This window comes from Calonectris borealis, chromosome 2 (genome assembly GCF_964195595.1).
Source record: "Calonectris borealis chromosome 2, bCalBor7.hap1.2, whole genome shotgun sequence".
NCBI classification, from domain to species: Eukaryota; Metazoa; Chordata; class Aves; order Procellariiformes; family Procellariidae; genus Calonectris; species Calonectris borealis.
In genome coordinates this window covers 128,147,070-128,173,836 of record NC_134313.1, presented here as the reverse complement: position 1 = coordinate 128,173,836, position 26,767 = coordinate 128,147,070, and the positions used below count along the sequence as shown (strand labels likewise).

The 26,767-nt window shown below is 41.2% G+C and overlaps 1 protein-coding gene across 2 annotated transcripts in view; it reads left to right on the top strand.

Annotated features, from left to right (window-relative positions):
* Positions 1–26,767, top strand: part of RARB (retinoic acid receptor beta) — a 334,395-nt gene that overhangs the window by 215,300 nt on the left and 92,328 nt on the right. The window contains exon 1 of one of the 2 annotated variants that reach the window (XM_075143406.1): positions 22,238–23,476. The exons of the other annotated variant lie outside the window; for it this stretch is intronic. Within the exon in view, the coding sequence (XP_074999507.1) occupies positions 23,320–23,476 (157 nt within the window). The 5' untranslated portion in view covers positions 22,238–23,319. Of the gene's footprint in view, positions 1–22,237; positions 23,477–26,767 lie in introns of those variants that run through there. 2 annotated transcript variants of the gene reach the window in all.

Genomic DNA, 26,767 nt, shown 5'->3' with positions numbered 1-26,767 from the left:
ATCTCCGTTCCTGGTAGTGTAATATCACTGAGTGTAGTTTTGGGCTCGTTCCACCCGCTCTGGATCAAACCATGTGCTTTTTGGATATGAATGGAGAAGACTTATAAATCTGAAGCGCTGCTTTTCTCAGAGGCTGGGCGAATGCCATCATACCCTCATTTAGATGTGGCAGCTGTTGTCAGTTACTTAATCTCATAAATAAAATAAAGCCAAATTTCCACAAACTGAATCCGCTTCTATCACACGGCCTCCTGCAATGCCTTAAATGAACTGCATATTTTTGTTTCTCAGGAATCTCCCTTTATAACCCACTATACTGCTTGATTATTTCCTCTATGTTGTACAGGAAATGGTGAGTAAGTGATTAATAACCTGCCTCAGTTTTACTTTCCCCTCTTGCTGCAGCCTTGTCGTGAAATAATGTGACCCACAGATGTCTTGAGCAAAGCAATCCATTGCGTTAATGACAGATGCTGTTGGGGCTTGCTCAGTGAAAGTGAGCTGTCGCAGGGAGAGAAGCTCAGGTATTCCTGCTACTTTGATCATTTTTTTTTTTCTTTTGCATAAATTTTGAGCATGCTGAAAACTCCAACAAAGCGTGACATAATCCACTCTGGAAAACAGCCTGGGGTGAGTACCAGTCCCGCAGGCTCAGGAGGGAGCTAGGAAACAGGTTTGCTGAAGACAGACAGAATTAGCGCTAAAAATTAGCATTTGCTGGCTGTAGAAATGCAGAGGAGGTACGTGAGGTGTACCATGTATGTCAGTGCTTGCTTTTGTCTCTACTAAAAAGGAAGTAATGGAAAATATCCACTTAAATGAAAACTCTCAGTCATAGTTAATTATATCACGCATGTCACCCTTCATAATGTTTAACATTGTCTGGAGTGAGTGAGTGATGGAAATCAAAATCTCAGAGCTAGTTTTATTAGGATTTAGTTAGGAGGCTGCTGTATGGGGATAGCTGGCAAGAGAAATTTCCCAGTAGTAACGCTCGCAGAGTGGGGAAGATTCAGAAGACTGACAGTCGTTTCCATAAAGCACAAGGGCACACTGAACCAAATTACAAGCTGATTGAATCTTTTAAGAATTGCTAATCGTTTCTACAATCAGTCTATAACACGCACTTCAACCATCAGCTAACGCACTGGAGTCAGCTGGGCTCGTAGCTGGAGAGAGCAGGCAGCCCTGGTGTGTGGCACTGAGCGCTGGCATGTGTCACGCTGGCTAATTGAGGGTGTCACCCAAGCGCTCTGCCAGATCTTTGTTTTCCTGAGTGGCTTCTACTAAAGGCATGTTGGAGTAGTAGGGAAGAGCGAAGTTATTTGTATTATATTCGGTAGTGGCAGAAGCATGAAATTGTACTACGTAAAGAAATATGATTAAGTGGTAGTACTGGCCACTCTTTTTTTATAGTAACTTGGCAAAGGAAGCAGAACAAACATGACGCAAGTTACTCATAGTAGTTGGTTTGACCCAAGATAGGAAATTCTGCATTTAAATTCACTGGGTGGGGAGAGAGGTGGTTATTGAAAATTTAGGTACCAACTAGAGAAACCTAGAAAATAATCTAAAGGCTCAATAATTTATCTGTTTAGCAAAGAGTTAACCAGGGACCCAACTGCTGTAGGATCTACAGGGATTTCTGCTGTTGGGGGTGTGTGTGTACCTTTTCCACCATTACTATTTCTGAAACTTTCCACTGCCACTCAGAATATCAGTGCGTATCAGCATGTAGTTCCTAAGCATTTTATTTCAAATCAACTTTCTAAAATAACAAGAAGAAAAAAATGTTACTCATGAAGAGGAAAGGAGAAACTGAGATGTAATTCTACAATGGATAGAAAGAATTACAGTGCTTTGCAACCCTACAGTTGTCTGCTATAGTTCATACAATCCAATACTTAATAGAAGTAGCCAAGGTCTTGTTCTCTTTTTGTTTCCAAAAGGCTGAGGGTCTTTTTCAAAGTCCTTAGCTCAAGGGGATGGAAGATATCCTGCTTTCTGTGTTCCCTCCTCTCACCCTTACCTTAAGGTACACCATTATCTTGCAGTAATGAAGCCTGAAAACAATGGTAGAGAGTTAACATCAAGGACTTCAGCAAAACCACCGACAAAATACCTCACATTCGTGCTCTAAAGAGGTTTCTATAGAACATCTGAGTTAAGCATGGCAATTACAAAGAAGCTCAAGTGGTCTTCGCTTGAAATTGCAAATGTACCACATTGCATTATCTCAAGAATTCGCATGCAAGAACAGTTTGCAGATGGTTTGCATTGGCATACTTTATGTAAACGCTCTAGGGAACAGATGGCATCATGGGTTCTTGTGGCAAATGTGAATTTATAGCACTCACAACATGCTGAAGTCTTTTGCCTGTAGCTGAAAAGCAACAAAAATGAAGTGGAAACGCAGCCCTGTAAATCAGTTTGCCAGTGCCTTTGCCATTGTAGCTATGGATAACATTTAGTTTAGTCTTCATTGTGAAATTTGGGTTTTTTTATTTGTGATCTACTTGCAACTGGGTGTGAGTGCATGCGGCATGTGTGTACATTTATGCAGCTTTTAAATTAATAGACTGACATTGTGTAAAGACCAGGAAGTTGAGATCTCAACCATCATTTCATCCAAAGCTTTTGAATTTTTTACCAGAAATTGAATTCAGATAATCCCAATTTTTCGTGCATACATAGATTGCTCTGGGTAAATTGATTGACTTTAAACAAATATTGACAAATATTGTTAGAAGGGGTAAAATAACAACATAGGTTAGAAGTGCGAATTACTGACCTCTCAGTCATTTTGTATATACATATGCAGTGGGATGAGCGTCAGGGCACATTAGTATAAAAAGTAACAGTTCCTTCTCATTTGGACAAAAGTTGGAATTTGAACATCTTCTGTAAAGAGGAGGTGTTATTTAGGAAGCTAGACCTGTGGAAGAGAAAGAAAAATGCATTAACAAACAAGGGATTCGTTGAATTCCTTTGGAACTATTATATTGAACTTAGAATATAATTATTATTGCGGTATATTCCCTAATTATTTAGATGCTTGTAAAAATTGATTTTATGTAAACACAGCTTGTTCTAAAACAGCCAGGTCTTTGCAGTGAACGTAAGTTGTTTAAAATTTATTGACCTGTCGTTCACATGTGTTACTTTACTAGCACTTAATGGTCTGTTTAGATAGTCTTGGTGTGTATGAACTCCCAGTGCGCTACTCCAAGCACCACACGTTGACAGGTAGCTGCCACGTAGATAAAATAAGGGGCCCTACTCCAAAGCATACAGGGACACACAATCATTAGTTATTTTCTAATCTAAAGCAGGGATTTCCTCGGCAGCCAGAGGAAAAGAAACGTTCTGGTTTGGCATTATCTTTGCAGCTGAGTTCGGCCCTAAGTCCTGAACCAATATGCAGCAAGGCTGAAAGCAAACAAGCAGGAAATCCAGCCTTGCACTGAATGTAATTGATTTAAGGAGTCTGAGCTTTGAGGCTTTCTTTTTGAATGCGTCGCGTAGACAGTGGTCGAGATTAAAAACTTATTTGGTCCTTCAAACTCTCCCCAAAGATTGAAGACCGATAATGGAAAGGTAAATTACTTTTGTAGTAGATAGAGACCTTAAAAAAACATTTGTGGTAAAGCTTGCTGCAGTGTTTTTTCATCCTGTGTATAAATAAAGCTGTCTAAAAAGAAAAACTAAAACAACTAAAAAGCATTACTTCTTACAGTACTTATTCTCCTCTGGCTCAGATGTGATTGCTGTGCTGCTTTTTCTTAATTTCTAGGGCTTCTGTGTATTTTGTGAGTTGAGATGACTTTTTCTTAGTGTTTAGGTCTCATGAAAAAAATTATGCCAATTATATGATCAGTATAGCCCAAGTTACTAACCAAACTTTGCTGCTCTGTTTCCACATTTATGAGGCCGAGTATTTCCAGAGACCCTCAGCTTTTCTGGTTGTTTGTTGTGATTGTGGATCAGCAGCATAGTTGTCTTAATTTGACAAAGGCAGGGGTTGCATCTCTATAAAATCCACTGCTGAAGTGTCATCTGTCCTGCCCAACTTAGTGGTTATCAGTGCATCTACGAACCATGAATACTTGGCACCTAAAAAGGTATTTATCTTAGCTTTAAATGCTTGGTTTGAAAACGCTGGCCTAAATTCACACTAATACTTCATCGTACCGTCTGAAAACCTACTCTCAGAATGCTTGTGGCCCTGGGAATTCAGCAGCAAATTTTTCATTGGAAAACTATTTTATGTCAGTGTTTAAATATTTCATAGGGTTCTTAAGTAAAGAATATATTATGTTACTATTTTCTTTCACATATGCAGTTGCATAGTTGTTTTTCTGCCTTCACGTCAGGCCAAATTCTGCTATATCTGACCAGCAGTAATTCAGAGTAACTATTCTTTCCAGTGGATTTACATCTATGTAACTTGACATGACATCTACAGTATGGATAAGAAAAATCAGTATCAGGTTTCATTTGCTGTGGCAATAAAGATGTTTATCCATCCACTTTTCAAACTACACCGACTTCCCTATAGACTGAGCAATCCCAGCATCCCTAACTCTTAAAAACAACAACAACAGAAACCCCACAACTCTTAAATCCTTCACTCCTGGGGCATGCACTTGGCTTTGAAAGCATATGAATTTAAAACATAAATAACTATGGAAAATGCTTTAGAAAAGAGTGAAGACATTTTGCCCATATAATTCTGTCCGTGCTATTTTCCACTAACACAGGATTGCAAATTTTCTTACTAGCTATCCGTTAAAATTGACAATTAGTACTTTAAACAAGCAGGCCATCCTCTACCTGATATATTTGAACATAATTTATCAGCAATGAAAATGTCACGTAGACCTGACAGATTAGAATCAAATTCACAAAAATGGTTAAAAAACATTATTTGAGAAAAGCTCTGCTCAGTAACTCCATCTTACTCCTCTGCAAAGTATGACATTTTTGTGCTGAAGTTTCATATTTCTTTCATAGTTTTTGCCCTCGGAGCAGCATGATTAGCTCAGGAGGGTGTTTAAGCCTAGATTGTCAACCTCCAGAGCTCTCTTATTTTGAATGGTTGTATTTAGTGATAAAGTATTTGCCATCAGCCCTGTTCACTAACAGGTGGTCTCATTTTAATGTGCTGAACATGAGCAAATCCTGTTGAAGATAAGGAAGCTACAAAAGCACGGTGCCTCTGACAGGTTTAGGTCTAGAGATTGTACCGTTAAAAGTCCCCTCTACTGAGAGCTACATGGTCATGCCTCGTTATGCCAGCTTTTTGCTCTCTGAATATCAGGTATGCGCTGAAGTTGACTTTGCAGCGGTTCCTACTGTTGGGTGAGACCACTGAAGGGATTTCTTTCCCTTGGCTGTAGCGCTCAGCTCTACGCCAGTCCGTTGTGCTGCGCTGTACCTCGCGTGGTCCCTGGGGGTGAAGGGTAAGTGCGGGGACCGGCTGGCCTTGGCTCCTTGGCTCTCTCTGCCGGTGCTGGGAGGTAGGCCTTCATGACACCTGCTAAGGAATGTAGCCCTTCCCTTCTGGCATCTTGGCTAGGTGACCAACATCCTCATCCTGGAAGAAGTCCTGTATCCATCTTGACAGAGTACATCCAGGGGAGGGTAAGGAGTGCATACTAGACACATTAAAAAGGTTGCCTTTTTAGCTAAAGTTCTTCTTTTACCTAGATAGGGGCAAGGTTAATGATGACTATGATGACTACCTAATGATTCGGTCCCCAGAATTGGGACCGAACTAATGAGAGAAGATAGGGTAGGACCCTCCCAGAAGGGAATTTGTTATTGGTGTGATAAGCTTGGGCATCTGGGTTGTCTCAACACCAAACTTTACTCTTAGGGGAAACCTAGCAATTTTTGCGAACCAGGGTGGCACTTTTTCTTCTCCCTGATGAGAAAGCAGCAAAAGCTTTGCTGTACTCATATTACTTTTTAAGAAACCTGGTGAAGTGTAAGTGACCAGTAAGCTCTGCTCCAGTTTAATGTGCCAGTGGGGACATTAAGAGACATCCTGTGGTTGCAGTTAAACTCCAAGTAGGTGACCGGAATTCCCGTGTGATAAACTGTCCTCTTGGTGTGCTCGAAGGATATTCTCCTAATTTTTTACTCTCCAAGAATGTCATCAAAAGAAGCATTGCATCACTGCTACCTAAGCCGAGCCCATTTGGGAGATACAAGCAGGAAAGAAAAACAGAGCTCTCTCTTTTTCCCCTTTCATTAGATACCTCTCCATATCTCGGCTGAAGAAGAGGATGATGTCACTGAAGGCACTGACTTCTTGCATATATGCTTAAATATTAGGCAGTACAAAACAACACAAAAATTTTGTGGTTTTAGTAAGAGGATGTTATAAGATGTGTGAGTACCTAAGAACGGACAAGCAGGTGAGACAACTGGAAACTTCCAAAAATTTTTGATGGGTCCTGAAGGTAGTTGATCAGATTCCTTGGGTGGGTCCAATGAAGAGATCAAAATGTTGCGTACGTGTTGCTAGCCAAGTGGAGCCAGTTCTTCCCCAAACTGGGCAGTTCCAGAGATAGCAAAGAGCACTCATGCGAGGACTCCAGCCCTCTGCTAGGAATGCTGCTTGGAAAGACAGTGCCTGTCGTAGTTCCTGCTTTCAGCACTTCTCATGGGCTTGGAGTCTCACACCTGGTCACACAAGCTCTTTCTCCACTACAGTGTGATGAACGGTCCTGAGCGTCAGCAAAAGCTGTGGGAAGCTCTTTGACTTACATGGTTCCTACCCGTGTTGCTGGTTAGAGCTTGGGTGCTGCAGGGGTTCAAAGGCTATCAGAAAAACAAGCAGGGTCAGGGCATGCACTGAGGTGGTGTCCTGTGAGTTGTCCATACTGACAGTTAGCACACAGGCCTCTTCTCCCCAGCGGTACCAAGCGTGGTTCAGGAGTCAGCCAAGCGAGGAACTAGCCCCGTAGTATCCCTAAGCCAGTGCTCTAATGTAATGGGAGATGCGTTGAGTGCAAGCTGTGCGTCAGGGCTGGAAATGATCTCTGGCCCATTGTATTTATGAATGTAGGTACAGTCAAGAGGAATTGCTATGCCTGTGCATAGACCCTCTGGAATTCATGAGAGAGAGTTTGTGCTAAAATGTTTGGAGCCAGATTCCCGAAATGGTCGGAGGCTCAGTTGTGATGCAGGGTGGTGGCTGCATCTTGGCTAAGGCCGAGGCTGATAGACAAGGCAGGTGTGCTTTGCTAAAATGCAGACATAAATATCCATGTATTTTCTTGCGGCTGTGACAGTGTGGAATACTGAGCTGGAAAAAAAAAAAACAAAACAAAACCTTTTTTTTTTCCTATGCTGAATTGGCTATTGCCATATGGTTGCTAGTAGTTGAGAGCTAGGTCTGGTATCTTCACATAAGCTTTGAACATGCTGTCGTGATCGTGACTACAGATCTTGACATGGGGGGCAGGCAGGATGGGCATGCCACCTTTAATAATATTCATGTTTTCCTATGCATTTAGAGATACTTATGTCTATTGTTAGATTCAGATCCCACATCTATAAGCTTTTTATTAAAATTTTTCTGGAAAATTTTATCTTCCCACACTGAAGGCCTTTTTTTATGAAGATATGCTTCTGGTCCCATTGGCAGGACCTTATTAGCAGCATTCAGAAAGCTTCCCAGCAGGAAAGTCATGAGCCCTGAAGCTGTAGCTTTACATATATAGTCATTCCCTGCTCCCCCTCCACCATTTGAAGGCCTGTAAGATCTTCCCCTGTATTGTTTTTAGGATTATGTTTGTTAAGGATAGTAAACTGAGGGATAAATCAAAGGGATTTTGTGATCATCAAGATTTACAATGATCACTATATTACATACTTGAGTAGGGTTAAAATAACAACTCAATTTTAATTTAAAGGGGAGATGGGGGAATATATAAATAATATACTTTAAAAGTATATACTATTTTTTATGTAGTTATCTAGTAAACAACAATGTGCAAGATTGCACAGCTTGGACAACATTTAGTAAGGAATACAAAGCTTGTCTCCGAGTGCTTTCAGTACCTTTCTGTTGCCTCTTTTGCAGGTCCCGAATTCACTTGAGTATTTCCAAATTACTCAGTGTTACCAGCCCCAAATGTAAAATAAATCATAATACTGACATACAAATTAAAAGGCTTAGTAATAGTAATTTAAAGTATTTCTTCCTTATCCTTTAGTTTTCTAGCCTTTCAACATGCCAGTCTGGTCATGTTTGTAGGCCATTCTTCTGAGTCCTTAAAGCTGAAGACTTCTCCTTAAATGAAAACTGAGTTGCTCACTTGACTGCTGAAACTTGGATAAAAAGAAGAAAAAGGTTTTTTAAATCTCACTATGAAATTGAGAGATTTGGCAAAATCATTTAAGATTCTTCCTATACTTTAATACCTTTCTTTAAGGGTGAGGGATAAGATGTGGGGTCTTAATAAAAACCCTTTTATTTAAAACCATCACAGCATCCACTGTGACTCGGCTTTGCAACAGCCATCACAGATCTTCCTCTTTGCCATACGGTTGCCCATGGCAGGAGCTGCTGTGAAGCTGAAGACCGTTCCACGATGGAGGTGGAGTCCTGCTTTGCTGCCCAGTGTAGCACGCTTTACAAAACTTCCCTTTATACAGTCAACAACGCTAATACACAGAAGGCCTTCAGCCTCCAAAAATACCTTCTGTAATGAGGAAAGAGCATGTGAGCTTGTACTTGGCATTTGTCTGCACGCTCACTGTCACTGTGCTGTAAGTGGTCCATGTAGTCAAGAGTAATTATTAGAAATGTGTGGTTTCCTGAAGCGCAGTGTGCAGACTCTGTACAGCTCTGCAAGTGGCTGAGTATAAACCCAAGCAGCAGGCATGCGTAAGGTCATGTTGGGATGAGTGGGTGTTTGTGCGTTCAAGGGGAATTTAAAAAAAATAAATTAAATAAGCCTCCTTTGGATTCTAAAGTGTGATGTTAACTCAAAAGTATTAACGTTAAAATGGTGGCCAGCGAGAGGCTTTGTGAGGGTTGTTTTGGTCTTGTATTTCGGAACTGATACGTTTTTGGAAAAAAGGAAAATCGAAGAACGCAGCAATGCGGTTCCATTAAAGGACTGTGTATATATTGTAAAGGTGCTACAAATGTTCCCAGCGTGGGCTTTATCTCTTCCCAATGAGTGATGCACCCAAGCCCCAAGACTTCATAAAGTCTGAGCATGGGACATTTAGATCCGGGTTTTGACAGACTAGCAGAAATCTTGCGTGCAGGTCCCTGTTCTGAACTTATATTTCATGCTTTCTTGAGTCCGGATCTAGAGCTTTGGAGAAAGTATGGCACGCTCTGAGTATCTTAAAATAGTTTCAAATCACAGGCTGGCTCTGCATTTCTGTGAAGGACATCACAAAATATTTTTGTTCCCCATGTGATCTTTTACAAAACCCTCTTGCTTCCACTGTCTAATATCCTAGAGAGGCCTATTAATTACATAAAAAGCTCTGCTTTATCAGTTGACTTTCTATGGTTCTTCTTGTCACTCTACTGTCTGTTTTCCTACTTGTCATCTTTTCTTCCTCCTTTAGTTGTGTATGTGTTTTAAGTTAGTTTTAAAGGAATAAAATTACACCCATTTATTTACATAGCAGCTGTCAAAGCACGATATTCTGTTCTCCAGAAGTAAGCACACAAAAAAAAGTTCATCCCCCGGTTTGCTATCTTGAAATTGCAGGGACTTGGGTTTTCTAAACCCTCCTCCTTTTTATGAGTAATGATTTAAGAGGAAAAAAAATTCTGCCAGGAGCACAAAACCTGCAAGTTATTGTCACACTGGTGTCATTTGCTAAAGCCGTGTAATAGGTTTGTGGGAGAGACCTTCAGAAGAAAGAACCGTCTCTGTATCTTTCAGTGGGAACTCGGAATAGGAAAGCTGTGGCTTAATTCCTTACGGTGTTTTCTTGCCATCAGCTCTATCTCCCCAGCTCTTATTTAGGCTGAAAGAAAGGGCTGTTTTGTTGTGTTGTGTTTTTGCAAGAGAGTAAAATAAAATCTTGACTGTGTTTTTCTTTTTAATATTGGGAGCATAATAAGGTCGCTTAAGAAAAAGAAAGCCAACCAGTAAGCCTGGGACGTCTCCCATTTCTTTAACAGCTACATAGTGTGTGCAGCTGAGAGCTGCCAGTTGGGTCCTAGCAGGGGAGAAACCACTTTAGTTTGTTTGGTTTGTATATGGAATAACATTTTTCTTGCCTTGGAATACTTGTTTGTCATCACTCCCCCTTTGTGTTTATGTTCTGCTTGGAAATAGTCTCTGTGCTGTATATGCATTTGCCAGGATGTGCACATAAACAATGTTCCATTATGGCCCGCTCTGCATACTCCTTATTTACACCATATACATTCGGCAGTAAACACGTTGGGGAATGACAGAGAGCAAACTCTTCTAGGCCCCTTTTTTCAGTTAGTCCAGACTTTCTGCCATATGCTTGCTGAGGTCCCACTTCTATTCATGTTTTTATTAGGTAGAAAAAAAGTGTCCAGACTTCCAACAAAGCAGCTTTTGTGTTCTCTGTCAAAAAAAATCTTCTCCTATGAAATGTTGATAGAAGTACCCAGAGCCCTTGTGGGGGTGCAGAGTCTGAATAGGCCCATGGTGAAAGCACAGGAGGGGAGGGCAGGGGAGCTGGGGGACAATTTTTGCTTCTTGCGTGCCGTGAACGAATATCGCTTAACTTTCTTTTCCTCTAGTTTTCCGTTTGGCAACCAGGGTCGTACCCCTCATCCTGATGCTCGTTACAAAGGCAACGTTTTTTAAAGTGTTTCAGAATGTTAGCTGGAAGAGACGAGAGAAGCAAAATACTGTTTAGTGTAGCATAAAATGGAAGTTTGACTTAGAATATATGCTGTTTGGTAAAACTATAGAACCATGGTAAAAAAGTTTTACAGTGGCATAAATCATTTTTAGTGACTCTGCGCTTGAAAATGGTCAGATTAGATCTTTTTCTCATTGATTTTGTATTTGGTTAATGATTCCAGTCCTGAGATCATAAAGCTATGTAAGATGTAAAAGATACGGGAAAATATCTTTAACCTCTACATTTAAACTATGTGTTTCTTTTGACATTGAAATACTGCAATGACCTGGTAATGTTTTCCAATGTTTTAATTTTTGCTGATGTACAAAAATATCACAGAAGAGCTGATTCGTAATTATTACACATGGTATTGCATAAATTTCTTCCTAATTAAAAAGCTTCTAAATTCTGAATAATCAATTTATGAAGGCATATGGTTTTGACAAATTATACATTTAATTTCTAAAGATTTATTAGAAATTTGACCTGCAGCTAGTTAATTATGGTTATAGTACTGATGCAGTAATACTGGAGATTGATATAATGATATGGTTGCAAATTTATTTTGATATCGCCTACCTTAGCAACAGGACATGGGAATACACCTATATTTTGTACCATCTTGTTTATTATGCAGGAAAGCATTAGTTTAATGAAGAACACAAATATTTGATAGGTGCATGTTGGCATTTGTATGAAAAGGTACTTTCAACAGGGCATAAGCACATTGAACCTAGTCCTTCAGGTTTTACCCTTTTAGAGGCTAAGTTTCCAAGGGCGTCAGTGATAGTTTTAGATGAATAATGATAGCAAAACATGAACTTTTTTTAAAAAAATCCACAGTAAGAAATGAAATTGATTCTCGCTAATTGATTTTCAGATCACAAAATATTTTTGAAGTACCTCTTTTTGGACTAATCTCTCATCCACTATATTGATACTCTTAGTTTTATGAGGTCAGCAGCTAAGTTATTCAAGAAGAGCTTTCAAGATATACAGGAAGCCAAATTAAATAATAAATGTAATTTAAAATGGTATCTTTCTATCCCATCTGGGTTTACAAGTGGTCTATGAGGACCATACAAAGAAAATACAGATGAACTTCTAGAGCGTGATAGGTTTAGAAAAGGGAGGCATGTCTTAAACATGTATGTAGTCCTTTTACAAACATACAAAGGTTACCTATTTTTTAAAAAGCAATTAAGAAAAGAAGAAACTTTAACATTCTCTGTGTTATTAGACCAAATTAATTTCTGGTTTCTTCTGACTAGTCCTGGCCTAGGAGGTTAGGAGCTGCTACTGAGCAGTGAATATCCTCTATAAAGAGGAGATGTTGGTGGGAGGTGTGTGTTACAGAACTAGCTGTGTCCATGTGTGAGGATGGTGGGTGAGGGAAGAGAAGCAGAAGACGACTTGGCTCAAGGCTTTCTCTTCTGAACCTTCAGCTGAGAATGTCCCTGGGTCTTCCAGAGGAAAGAAAAGGTATAGGCTTACCCTACATGTCTGAAATGGGGCAGTGTCAATGGTGCCTGCCTTTCTTAGCCTCGGTTAGTATCCGTAGTACCGTGAGTCCAGTTTTGGGGTGTAAAAATAAGGAAAAGAAGAAATGAGATAGATGGTTCTCACTTAATGTGACCAGAAGACGGTCAGAAATAAGTGTGTGTCACACCAGTCTGATCTCTTATTTTCTCCACTGGAAACCTAGTAGCTCCTTTTTCCTAATAGTACGCAGCTGTGGCTCGCAGTGTGAAGTGAAGTGTGACCGCACGAGGTACGCCCTGAGTGAGGACGTGTGCCCCTCCTGGTCCCCAGGGTCCGTCTCGCTTTCTCACAAGGGGGGAAACTAACGGGGCTGAATTATAACATTTTAAAAATAGAGAGCTTTAGGAGTCTGTTGTCCTGGATGTTGAGATTTTTAGATTCAAAACTTTGTTATTCCTGCTAACCAGGAGAGCAGGAATATTATTATGCTAATTGTACATACATATTTGTGCTTATAACATATATACACATAAATGTAATGCAGTTCTAAAAATAAAATAGGGAAATTGCTGTAATGAAATAATTTGAGATTCTCACGTAATTACTTGATGCCAGTAATTAGAAAGGACTATTGGAAAAAAACTAGCATCATAAGATTTGCAGGAGTTTTTTTAAGAGTTTACAGTAGTCAGCCTGTACCATTTTGGATGAAAGCAACACATTCTCTGATGGTGAAAAATTCTCTTATAGATTAACTAAGTACCACCTCTACCAGTTGAGGACTTTTTAATGCTTCAGTAATTATCTAGACAGAAGTCAATGGGTGGGCAGAATTTGGGTGAAAGAGACCATTGGTACTTCATAAATGCAGTCCAGATAGGATCCCCACAGACTACGCATGAACCGTTTTACGAAAAATAAATTGAATGTTTTGCGTATGTCACCACACCTGATGATATAAAATATAATTTAGACCGACCTGAACTCCCTGCATTCTCTGTTCATTGTACCATCAGCATCCCGTGGTGAGTCAGATAGCTTTGCTTTTACCCTAGTAGCACTCAACTCATTTTTTCCAAATGTTTTTTGCAAACCAGAAATTATTCTGAAGCAGGAGGAGGAAAAGGTCTCTTAAATCATGCCAGATACGTTAACTGGGAAAGGGTTAATGTGCCCTTAGGAGTTGCTATGTGACTGAGTCCTGCTGGGAGAGTCGGGGTTTCCAGCCAATGAGACTCAGCCCGACAATACAATGCATCTATCTTGTGTTTCTTACGTGTTGTCAGTTATTGGAGTTTTTCTGAACTGGAATTGCACTCCTGCTCCTTTCATACTCTCCTACCGAGTCTTAAATAATTGTATTCCACACCAAAGTCAGAAAATAACAGTACAATGGTGTGCATTTATCCCTGAAAATGTTACTTTTGACAACTTTGACTAGTGTGTAGAAAGATCTCTCTTGCACCAAAACTAGAAAACTTTTAAAAGATGAGATTGCCCAAAGAACTTCAGCACATGCCTTGGTTCGCTTTCAGTCCTCCAGATAAGCCTTCTCCTGCTTTTCTGTTCTCACCTGCTCACGTAGCCTTCAGCCCATTTGCTTGTGTAGAAAGAGTGGCTAAATGTCTCAACCTTAAGCTGTTCCTTCCTGCCTAAGATATTTCAAGAAGCCAGTATTGATTTTCCCTGCGTCCTGATTAGACTCTCTCTTTAGCTATTCCTCTTCTTAAGGCCACTCAAGGCTTGAGGGCTGAAGCATGAATTCTTTAATTTCTCCTTTAGAAGAGCCAGGTGTGTTTTCTTAAAGTCTTGCAGCTCAAGCAAAGCCTCTGTGGTTGCCCCAATGTATTTGTATGGAAGAGGTGGCACTTCTGAGGGTTTTTTTTTTGTTGTTTTTTCTTTTTTCCTGGAGGAGATCCACCCACAGGCCCTTTGAAGGCTACCGATAAGATGAGGGACAGACTAAGCTCGGCCTGTAAAAACACTACTTTGGAGTCTCTGCTTCGGCTGTTGGGTTCTGATAGGAAGCAAGAGAGTGGAGTGGTATTTGTCAACATGTCGTTCAATTCTCAGTAAGTTTTACACTTCACTTAGATCTTTGTGCCTCATTTTTTCCAGTGAGGCTCTGCCTGATAATTTGTGTTGGCAAAGCTTTAGCCTTTCTTACATGCTTGCGCAGTCCTGCCTCCAAGTGACATAATGTTCCTGCATTGTTCAGCTAGCAGAATAGGCTTGAGTATCAGTGGTGTGCGCTTGCACTCTTAGCAAGTCTGTTTTTAATAAAATAAAATAAATTAACAAGTTTTAGACAAATTTAGGAATCCAGCAGGTGGAACTTTAACTTTTAAAAGTCATTAAATAACATGTATTCACTAACTTGTCATTTAGTCATTCAGAATCTGGTTGAAGATAACATGATGCTATACTTTTTAAGGAGAATTCCAACACGTTTCTCAGAATTGAGAGTGTGCACATGCCTCATTCTTGTTACTAAACCTTCTTTGGGTTGAGGCTTACTTTCCCTATCCATCAGTTTTGATAATTCCTTGAAGAAGTTGGGCCACAACCCTGTCTTCTGGCATATCCTTTGGGATACTTCATGCCAAAGACAGAATGGATAGATGCAGCAAGGGCAAGAACTTGGAGCCATTTTTGCGAAGGAAAGAGGTTCCTTCCACACATTCTTCTTTGTGTGTCTCCATATAAAGACGGGTGAAATCTGTCCTTCTGATAGCCTGATAAGAATACATGGAAGATTAGTGTCCCATGAATGAGAAGCCTGTTCTTGAAGATGTTTGCCCAAAACTGTGGATGGATTAAAAGGAATGTTTTTTTCAGTGTGGTGGCAAGGTCTATGCAGAATTGTTCAGTCAGAAGAAGGCTCAAGATATCAAAATGAAGAGGTTTGGTCTGGTTTATGCAAAACAAATTTGATTTTATAGACCTGTCAAGCCTGATATGCTGCATTATATGCTTAGAGACCACCTTACACGTTCTCCACTACATGCGGCACAAAAGATCCCAGAAGGGCAAAAAATTCATGATACTACACAATGCCTGGGGCAATATGCTGTTCACCACAATCTCAACTGCACCACAGCTCTGAAAGTCCTCTTCAATTAAAGCATGTGTGTCAGTCATGATTCCCTGGGCATGACTATAATATGACTGGACATTCAGTCTCTTCCGTGGCCCGATATGGGAGTCTTGCAGATGAAGGGTATGGGAATTTGCAGATCTATTTAATCATATGGGACTAGCTTAATCTAGCAAGCAGGTTGAGACCATGCAGATTTTTCTTTGTAGACTTAAATTGCAGAAGTAGAATTTAAGGAATGCACCAAAGAACAATTTAATAGGTGTATTCTAGTAGAGTTTGAAAATCAGAAAACATAGTGCAAGCGTTTCAGAGTGGACATCATTCATGCTGCCACTGCTTGTTCTGAATGCAAGCGGAGTCCAGTCCAGCCTGATTTTCGCTGAGATCTTGTCTACGTTTGAATGTTACATTGGTATAACAACATAGGGTGAGAAAGTGATCTTTCCTTTTTGAAGGAGTTGTACCTGCCACAGCCCAATCGTGGACAGTTATTGTAGTATAAAACACTTACCTTACCTGCTCAGCAATAGTTACGCTATGATAACCTGTATGCTTGTAAAAATGACCCTGTTAGCAAAGTTTACTTTTCAGGATACATCAATAAAGTTACAATGATAACAATGTTCCTGAGAGGACATGTGCCCTCAGTTAATTCACACAGTATCGGTGGCACATATCCTACAAAAGAAAAGGGACACCAGTTTGCCAAATACATACCTCAGTTTCTGGGTAATCCTACCTCATTTACAGCAAAAATTCATGCAGACTGTTCCCCAAACAGAAAGTACCTCTGCATGATAAAACGAAGGTGTGATTGTACGCTAGGGCAACAGGCGGAGTAGAGGTGTTGGCATGATGGCCATCATTACCAGCGGATTTCAGGTGGTGTCACCACGTTGTCATTGCTGTCGTTACCTCTGCTAGCCAGGTAGCTATGCCAGCACGTTTTCTAGTCACTCCGTCATTTTGCTTTTTAAGATGCCCACAGATAGGATATTGGACTGTTCTTTCAGTGTTTGATGTAGGTTTGGGAACTAGCTAAGCAGAAATTGGATTATCGTGAATACATGTCTCAAGCTGCTGAGCTGTGGGTCTACTGCAGTTTACACTAATGGCATAATCCAATCCAATCTTGCATCGGGCTTTATGTGACCAGAGCTCTGCGCAAGTGTGCTTCAGCTATCGCTGGCCTCTGAGATCTCTCTGTATGGGTTGTCCCTGCAGCAGTGCAGGAGCGCAAGCCCTAAGTGCTGCTTAAGTTTGTCTTAAGTTAAATAGGGTAAGGTTTACTCTTTGGTAGGATATATGTCTGCACTGAGCTGTAGTTCCAGTTATTGCTCAGTAATTTTGGTCTTTTGTTGGAGGAAAGTCACTAGGGCTAACTTTTTGCTGAGTTTAAGCTGCCATTAGTGAACCTCTAGAAATACTGTTGTCCCAGTTTCTATTCTGATTCTGGTTACAAGTAGGGTTGTAAGTTGTCTGTGTTTGGAACTCCATTTGTTCTGCATTTTCTAATGTTACTTATTTACACATTGTGAGACACCTCTCAGGATATCAGAACATCAGGAAATACTACCCTTTTGTTAGGTAACTTTCTTTTTCTTTCCCTCCCTAAAAAAAAGGCAGAAACAAAACAGTTACTCCAATAGTCTTTTGGAATCTCTATTTGGTTTTTAATGGAGCTCTGTGCTCTTTCACCTTCAGCCAACCATGAACGTATTCAGCATATAGGAAACTTTATTGTTAGAAGAAGTATTCTCTGCAGTTTAATATTCAGTATTTCTACTTGCTCTTCTGCTCTTTCCTACGTCTTGCTTCTGCTTAGGTTTTATAGATCTCCCAGCCCTCATTCTCCCTGGATTATATAATGCAATGTGTCAGTGCCATGCATGGCACTCCAGTTACCTCAGCATTTCCATTATAACTCTATGTTTGAGGGATTTATAGGCTAGCAGTAAAAATCTATTTCTTGGCTAAACCTTGAAACGGCAGTTTTGGTCACTTAAAAAGAAAACAAAATGAAACAAACTTTTTTTCCCTCACTTCTGTTTTTTTCTGGCAGCCATTTAGCAGTGGTGTTCGCACTGCAGGATCCTCCTAAACAGCAAGTGTAGATTTAGTATGTAGCCAATTTTTAATGTAATAATGCTTTTTATATCCTTCAAAAATGCATGTCATCCCCTCTTAAGGCACATGATGTCATTGCCTCTTTGCCAACCTTTCTGGAGCCTACAGCAGTCAGCCTTTGGGGCCTCAGAGAGGTGCGGCTTGGTCTGTGTTTTCCTTTATTTGCAACGTGGAAGAGTTTTACAGTGTTTTTAAAAAAATATTTATCCTTCTTTGTCTCAAAGCCTAATAACTTACTATCTCCTTCTGTGTCACAGAGCTACAAATTTATCACAATCCAAATAGACATTGTCTGTATATGAATATCTAGAATATCGGGGCTATTACCAAAACCAAATTCGGAAAGGATATTAAATCTCATGCTTTAATGCTTAAGTGATTTGCTGTTAGAGAACAGGCTATCAGAGGACCTATGGGTGAGTTATACTTTGCCAATCACCAGGGATTCCTATATTTTCCTTAGAAAGGTCTAGTAGCAGTCACTCTTAGAAATGGATTGCTGAACCAGATACGCTTCCAGTTTTATCTTACAGGGCAGTTCTCTTCCCCTGGCTCCGGGCCAAAGGAGTGTAAAATGCAGTATGGATTCTAAGAAACGTGGTCGTGTGCTCAAGTTTGTGGAGATGAATTAGTTTTATAGCCTTTAAGTTAAGCAATCAGCTTTAAAGGCATCTTTACGAATACATATCCACTGATTAAAACAGACAAAAAGCCTTTATCGGTAAGTGACTTGCAGACTGGTTGCATGCCCAAGTTCTGGGTCTGGAGCTGACTAACTTTGCTTTTCCCATCTAAAATAAAATACTGCTCTGCACTGAATAGTCTTTCGCCAGTTGCTGTTATATTTCAGGCCTGAAGTAATTCTTCCTGTTACGTGCAAATTCCTGTTTCAGTCATTGTGAGTTGTGCGTAGTAGCATATAGCAGTCAGAAGAAACCCCTTTTTGAGAGAATTTCACTTCATGTTTTTCCATGCCATTTGTGCCATTTTGTGCCAGTAATTTTACTGTTTTATTTTCTTCAGGGCCATTCTTGCTCAGGATTGATACCCATTTCCTCAGGACTACCTTGGAGCTTTAAATATTCAGCCATTCTCTTGTGACCCACTGATTTTTTTCCCCATAATCTTTTGACATTATTCTTGTGCTTGAGACACGAGGAAAACATCCAACAACACTGAAAAATACACGTAGTGAAGGGGGATTCAGGTTTTCAGATTTGAAACCCTGTATCACCAGTTGTGGCAGGGGGGGAGGAGAAAAAAAGCGCCAAGGCAGACAAGTACTGTTTCATATTAACATCTATTCTCAATGAAGAGGTAAAAATCAAAGCCCCTGTGTGTGAGGCAGGGTTAGTGAACTGCCAGTGATTCTCCCAGCAACTGACACAAAGGAATCTGTGAGTATCAAAGCTGAGGCAGCAAGCTTAGTGTCAGCTCTTGCCTAGGGAGTAGAAGAAAACATCACTTTGTCTCTGCTTTCACTGCTTAAACACACACATCATTCACTAGTAACCATTTACTCTGCTGTCAAAACTGTTTCAAGAGAGTGCTACATTTGATTAATAGCAAAATGCATGCATGCATGCAAAAGAAAAAAAAAAGTCTGCTTCCCCTGAGTACGTTTTGGAGAATTTTTGCATGTACTTCTTAATTTTTCCATTCTATAAATAAGCCTGTAATATTCCAGGAGTACTCTGTTGCTTCTAGTAAAGTCATTTTTATGAGAGCGCCCAGTGTACTCATCCTAATTCTAGTTAATGCTTTCTCTCTCGGTGAAGCATATTATGGCATCCTCAACCTCTTGTACTAACAAAAAAGTGACCAGCACAAACATGTGTGCAGTACATGATTCATAGTGCTGCTTTCTGAATTGTCCAGTGGGTAATTGCAGTACAAAAACCAGAGAAACAGATGTAGACCCTAAACCTCGGCTATAAATTTTTGTTTTATGATTATGGGTTTCAAATGTGCTATGTCACACTGACAAATATACAGTAACACCAAAGGAAATAGATTTCTGACTTGAACTTTTGCTTTTTATTTCACTTGTGGCTAGGAATATGTTTATTGTAAAGTTTTTGCCATCACAGTCTGAGAGAAAACAGATCAAAGAGGTGATGTGAAATTACAATTTCTTTGCACGGATAAAGTGGAAGATACTGGAGAGTTGTTGCCTACTTGCACCTCTGTGGGAGCTGGGTAGGCATTTAAAATATGTGGCAATACTTAAAAGTTTCATTACATTTGAATGAGGGCTATTAGTTATCATGATAATTATGGTTAGTCCCGATCTAAATTAGAAAATACCCACCAATTTATGAATGTAGCTTTTCCTGATACTCTGTTTACGAAAAACAAGTATCATGCTATTTCAGAGTGAAATATGAGATACATAAATTACTGTATCGTAGAAATAGTATGCGAGCAAACCATTAGGCTATTTGAAGAATTTGTTAATTACATGTGGTTTTAGTAATAAGTATAAGCATTAGCACAACTATTATTCGTAATAAAACATGATGAGCTACCTGGCTCATTTAGATACAGTGAGAAAATGCAATCTTTTTCAATTCTTATCCAGTTAAGCGTGACTTCCTGACATTTACTTTCAGAAGTTGCCAATCCACATTTTGAGGTACAACGGGCAGGTTTTATTTTTAAATATGGTATTATAAGACTGCTAATGGAATAAACATAACTGTATTTCTGTTTATCCAATTTTGTTTATTTTAGCTCACATGGGCAATATGTTTTTCTTGGCAGAAGCTTAAATTGTTCCTAGAGCCTTGGTCCACACAAAATGCCGTTTTCTCCCTAAATCGGACACTGAGAAAACACACTGTGTTTTGTATCATCCTTTCCAGCTATTTTTGTGGTGAGGCGTTACATATTACAAACTTCTCGTGCGTTCTGTGTCATCTGGTTAGAAAATACTTTTAATTTAGCTTTGCTACTCAAAACAAAATTGTAGCAACGCAACCAGCTGACATTTTAACAAAAAATTAGCCACTTTTCCACTTGCCTTTTTAATACAGCGAACGCTGCTTGCTGTGCTGACATGGTTTAAACAAGCCTTCCCTGAAGGATGGCTTTTTCGATAAACGTGCGCTGTGCATAATTTTTGGATTACACAGTGTCAGGGGCTTCTTCAGCTGGAGGAGTCCGGGCTGGGGGAGGACACCCCGACGGACTGAGAAAGTCCTTAAAAAGCTGCTGTTAAACTCCAGCGTAACTCTTCTGCCTGGAGGGAAGACGGGAAGAGAGGCTGCCCGCTGCAGGGACAGCCAGAGCTCTCCTGTCGGAGGGGAAAGAGGCTGAGAAAAGCTTTTGTTTTTATATCTTCAAACGGATTCGCTTCCAGATTGCAGCAGGTCTTTTTGCTGGCCGCTGGTTTTCAACGTGGGTATATCAGTTTCAGGGAACAAGTGCGTGTGCTGTGTGTGGGGGGCTGTTTTGTCTTTTTTTTTTTTAAATTCTTGAACCTCTGTGAAAAGTTTTGTTAATACAATCTGTAGGCATTGTCAGAGAGCTTTCGGTTCATCAAAGGACTTTTTGTGGAGAGGGGACACCGCATCCATTAAAGTGGCTGCGCAGGTCCCAGAGCGAGTCTCTCCCCAGCGTTTCTTTACTGTTGCCAGTTGTGTGCCATGTCTGCGCCCAGCGTCCCCCGCTCCGTCCAACTCCCATCTTGGGCTTTTCAAGAAACGGGCAGTAATCAAGGGTTTCATTTTCCAGTTTCTGAACCCAAGCTAGCTTTGGGGCGGGAAGCGGGGCTCCTCCGTGCCTCAGGAAGCCTCACTCCAGGCCGGTGCTCGGTCCCGCCAGGGCTGAGGTGACTTGGCTCACTTACTTTAAAATGGAAGCGTGCACATGGTCGCTGAGCTCATGTCCTTTCCAGTGGGGCTAGAAGGAGTGTTTCCAGGCTGTTTTTCATTTTTAAAGCGTCCGTAGGAATAAGAACTGGCAGAGGCCTCAATGGAGTCTCTCTCTGTGAGCCAGACTTTGCAGAAGGTGGTTATTTACCTGAAAAGCACAGGGCTCCCTGCTGGCTTGATGCAAATGGTGGGCCAGCACGGTGCTGGCTGTGGCATCCTGGTCACAGACCTGGGAAGGCCTTGACACCTACTCCTGCCTCGAGGGAGGGCTGCTGGGAGTGCAGTTTCGCCGAGACCTCTGCGAGTGTTTTGGTGGGAGCAGCCCTATGCCTTCAAAATGGCTGTGAGGGGGCAGCCAGGGCTGCCTGCCCCGGGGAGGGGGGTGGCCGCGGTCTCCCCTCCTGGCATCCTGGGGTGGGTCCCGTTCCTCACGGACCTGCTCGTGGCCTTTCTCCCCGGCAAGGAGCTGGGGCTCATTAGCCCACTGAAAGCTGATACAGCCCCTACGGGGCCACGCGAGTAGCCCCGGCCTCTCTCTGCTAATCAGGGACAGGCAGGACCCGGTGGCCCCCGGGCCAGGGAGAAGAGGGGTCGTGTGGCTGCCTCCTGCCCCGGGCTGGGTGGTGGGGACCGGCCCTCCCAGGCGATGGTGCCTGCCAAATCCAGCCCGGCGGGGAGGCCTGGGAGCAGTGGGCGGCGTGGCCGGGCTCTGCTGCAGCCGTGACTCACCTCAGCCGTGATTTAGGAGCGACGGTAGGGGGTGGTGGGGAGAGACGGGACCTGACCCCCCCGCCCCGGCAGGGTCGGGCCCGTGAGGTCCATCGTCTCTGCTGGTGGCGTCAAACGGGGGTCCCCGCTAGCGTGCGCAGGGCTGGGTTAGGGTGAGGCTCCCAGAAGTTGGGGCGAAGCCCGTGGCCACGGCGCCGGTACGGCGGCTGACACCTGCGCCTCGCTCGTGGCCTCTCCGGAGAGACGAGGGACGGGGGGCACAGAAGTTTTAGCAAATTGAGCTGGAATTTAAAAATCCTCCATTCTTTGCGACCGCCAGAAACATCCCCGTCTCAACTCCCTCCCCCCTTCCCCTCCTCCTCCTCCTTGTTTTTTGTTGGTGTTTTTTTTTTTTTTTTAACTTTATTACTTTGGGTCTTTTTGCAAATCGGCCTCCCCGTCCGCACCCGCCGCTCCGCGGCAGCGGGCGACTCCGGCAGGGCTGGGGCGAGCGTTCGCCTGCCCGCCCGCCCGGCTGCCTTTTTGCAGGGCTGCTGGGAGTTGTGAAGGCGTGTGAGAATCCTGGGAGCTGGTGATGTCAGACCGCTTGGGTCATTTGAAGGTTAGCAGCCTGGGAAGGGTTCACGGAAAGTTCACTCGCATATATTAGGCAATTCAATCTTTCATTCCCTGTGACACAAGTAGTAGGAAGTGAGCTGTTCGGAGGCAGAAGGATCTATTCGCGGCCGAGGGGGATCCCGCGTCCCTACCGGAGCCGTTTTACCGCGGGGCGGCGGGCGGGCGGCGCGGCGCGGGAGGCGGCACCCACCCGGCGAGCGCCCGAGGAACGGGACTGACTCTAAGGAAATTTGGGGGGGGAATTGATGGGAGCTAAAACTTGGAATGCGGCTCGCTTCCCCCCATCTTGCTGGCTTGGCTGGGCAGCCTGGAAAATGGTAAATGATCATTTGGATCAATTACAGGCTTTTAGCTGTGTTGTCTGTCATAATTCATGATTCTGGTCTGGGAAAAAGACCAACAGCCTACGTGCCAAAAAAGGGGCAGAGTTTGATGGAGTTGGGTGTACTTTTATGTGCCATTTTCCTCCACACCTAGAGGAAAGCACTTTTGCAGGCATTCTGTGCAGGGGGAATCATGTTTGACTGTATGGATGTTCTAGCAGTGAGCCCTGCTCAGATGCTGGATTTCTACACTGCGAGTCCGTCTTCCTGCATGCTCCAGGAGAAGGCTCTCAAAGCATGCTTCAGTGGATTGGCACAAACAGAGTGGCAACACCGGCACAGTGCTCAATGTAGGTCCCAACTGTTATTTTTCCACTTTAAAGCTATTATTATTATTATTATTATTATTATTATTATTATTATTATTATTATTATTATTATTATTATTTGCATGTATTTGAAAAAGAAATACTTGTAATTAAGCGCAGGGGTAATGAGGGGTGGGGGGAGTTTTTGTGCAAAATGTGGTTTGCAAGCTATTTTTCTCCTTTTGGCAAGAAAGGAAAAAGGAAAGAAGCACCAGGCTGCTTTCTGTTTATCCCTTCTCATGTAGCATATTGATCCTAACAACAGTTGTGGAGCCAAGCAGGAACACATAAAATTATAATCTAATAGAGCAAATACTTCCAAAACTCTAACCAGTGAAGGACGAATTTACGTAACATCTCTGTGGTAGTTTTTTTCTTTGCGTCCTTAATCTAATTTTGTAGCACGTTTGATAATCTGGATGCATGTTGTCTCGAAGTGCATTTTAGCACAGCAGCCAAGCAATTAAAATGCTGCTCTGTACAGTTCTTGCGAAGACGTGGAATTGTAGTGGGTAGGTGCCATTCCAAAAATCAGACAGTAGTTTTAAGTTTCCTAAGAAAAGGCAATATTTCTTTGTACTGACCTTGCTGCCACCTTTCTTCTTCACTTTGTTGCTCTAAGAAGTTGCTGTTTTGCTAGAAAACTACTTACTGTGAACACCCTTTGAGTTTAACCATCAATTATTTCTATACCTTGAGATTCAGGCAGCGTTGCACTGGTAACAGAGGAGGGAGAGTTAGTGGTAGGACACATCTGAAAATGTGTTATTATGTTATAGGGTCTTGATTTGTTGCTGAAATACATAGATGGTAAACAATGGCAGTATTTTAACACCGCAGTTTCAAGTTTGAGAAACGACAAAAAGTGCCAGAAAGCATCACCTTATACTCTGCATAAAAGCTTGCAGGATGCTTCACTGCTCTGACGGTGATTTAGATAAATGACTTGGCTATCTATCAAAATGTTTTTAGCACGCTCTCGGGCACTTCAGTACACCATTAACCGTATAATTCTGTTTGAATTTTTGTTTTGCGGTATCTTAAAAAGTTACCTAGGAATTAGAATAGTTCTTCCTTCTATACAGTTTATCTGAAAGGGGTGGAGGGGGGAATTGAAAAATAAATTTAAGAATGTTTGGTGAAATAGTGTGTTTTTTACTCTGCTCAAAAGTTTTCAGTCACCATATGACATTTGTGTGGGTTGAGTAATGAAAACAGAATTGTAAAAATCAGTGACTACCAGCCTACAACACTGCAAATGTTTTGATGTCTTTACAATTAAAATTAGACTGTGAAGTTCAGCATGGGATGTTTTCAAAATGCTTCAAAGAAAGCTTTTACTTCAAAATAATGTTACTAGCTATAGGAGAGCTTCATTTAAGGGGAGCAAAAAACCCAAAGCAGATGTTTTACAAAAAATGTGTTTTCCTCTTTCCATGGTTTAAACTTTAGTGTAACTTCAGCGGTGATACTGCGGAAACTTGGAATTAAATAAACTTTCCTGGAGTAGGAGGCATATGCTGTCGTTAAAAGCTTACATTTGCAAAATATTCTTTAAATAGCTTCTGGTTTAAAAATGTCCTGCTCATTCTCTTGTATGTTGTTAATACCTAGAAGCAAGATTCTTAAAAACAAAATATATGGTGTTTGTTCTTGGGCAAGTTAAACACAGGATTACCCTTATCAGAATGGAATGAGTGGTAAATATGTCATTTGCCTAGGGCCTGTGATAAGAGACAAGTGTTGATAAAAGCAAAGTTTCCCTAATCAAAGAAACTCATATTAACAAGAGTAAATAAAAAATACAGGAAAATGCATTCAGGAATCCAGTCTTGTAACTTTGTAAGCAATAGGATTAATCTTCACTGCATGGGAATTTAACATCAGGCCGAAACCTGAATCATAATATGGTGGCTGTAATTTGAACTGTGAAAGTTAATGGTACAGAAGTGTGGAAAAGCAATTTAGTTAGGGTCCAAATGAAGAATTCTGTTTGATTTCTAGAGCAAGTTTTGGTTTTAATTTTGAAGAAAGTGTAAGCACTTTATGTGTGTCGGTAAATATATGTAAACGGATTATAAAATACTAAAATTCTCTGAACATTGAAGATTTTATCTTGCATCTCATGAAAATAATGACAAAACCAGAATTTTAGTGGTCCAGAAAGCTTTTGATGGTTTAAATGTTGCTCTAGTGCTTATAAATACGAAGATAGCAATGTTTAATTCTAGCTCAAGTGTTTCCTGATTCTCTATTTTTATGAAGACCTCTGTGATTTAATGGAATGTAATCGTAGCCAAATTTTGACATTATTAGATGTGTAATAGCTAGGATTTTTTGGTCTAGTTTGTTGTTTTATTTTTGTCTCTGCCATAAAAGCAGTACACCTGCAGCCATTGCTTTAGGCCTTAGAAATATTGCTCTGATAGAGACGTGATTGTAGAGTAAAAGGTAAATGGTTGTTGAGGGACTAATACATGGATAGTGCAGACTCTGAACAGGCCAGTAACAATCCCAGACAGCATCAGGGTTTCGACTGAAACGCTGGCAAAATTGGCCACGGCAGGGGTTAGGGCAGAATGCTGTAGGTCTCCAACTTCAGCACATCTTCAGTATGTTAATCCCGTTACGATCCACTAAGCAAGTGCACTCCTACAGCATCACGAATTTTCTAGTCTACGAGGGTCTGCAAAGTAAAAATAGAGGGTAAGGCGCAACCCAAACATGACCTTAACTTGCGTGGTATCTTTTTCCTCCCCCCTGTGGGAGGAAAAACCTGCTATGGGTTGCAACCCAAACATTAGCCACTGTATATTGCAAGATGTGTTACGAGCACACAAAAAAATACCTAATTTTGCGCTCATACGTGTTTATGTTTTGTGTGATATTAGTTATATTGTTATAGGTTTAAAAAGAAAGTATCTATTTGCAAAGAAAATTACAGACTCAGAAATGAGAGCAGAACCGACTGCGCTTTTAATCATAGGTCATTCTCACTCCTTTTCTCATAAGATAAAAATCAGGTCAGTATAATCAAATTAGATGAGAATAGTTCTTAAGAGGACAAAAGAGTTAAAATTGCAAGAATGAGTAAGTTATACTTTTTTAAGTAAGGTAGAATTTTCTGCTCTCTTGTAATGCACAAATATTGAGAGAAAACGAGTAACTTTTGGTGAAATGTGAGCTAACTAAATACTGCGGAAGTGGGAACGGGACAAGCCCTGAGAGAGAAAGAGCTGCAAGGAGTGGTAATTTTCCTTTGGTCTTGGAAAA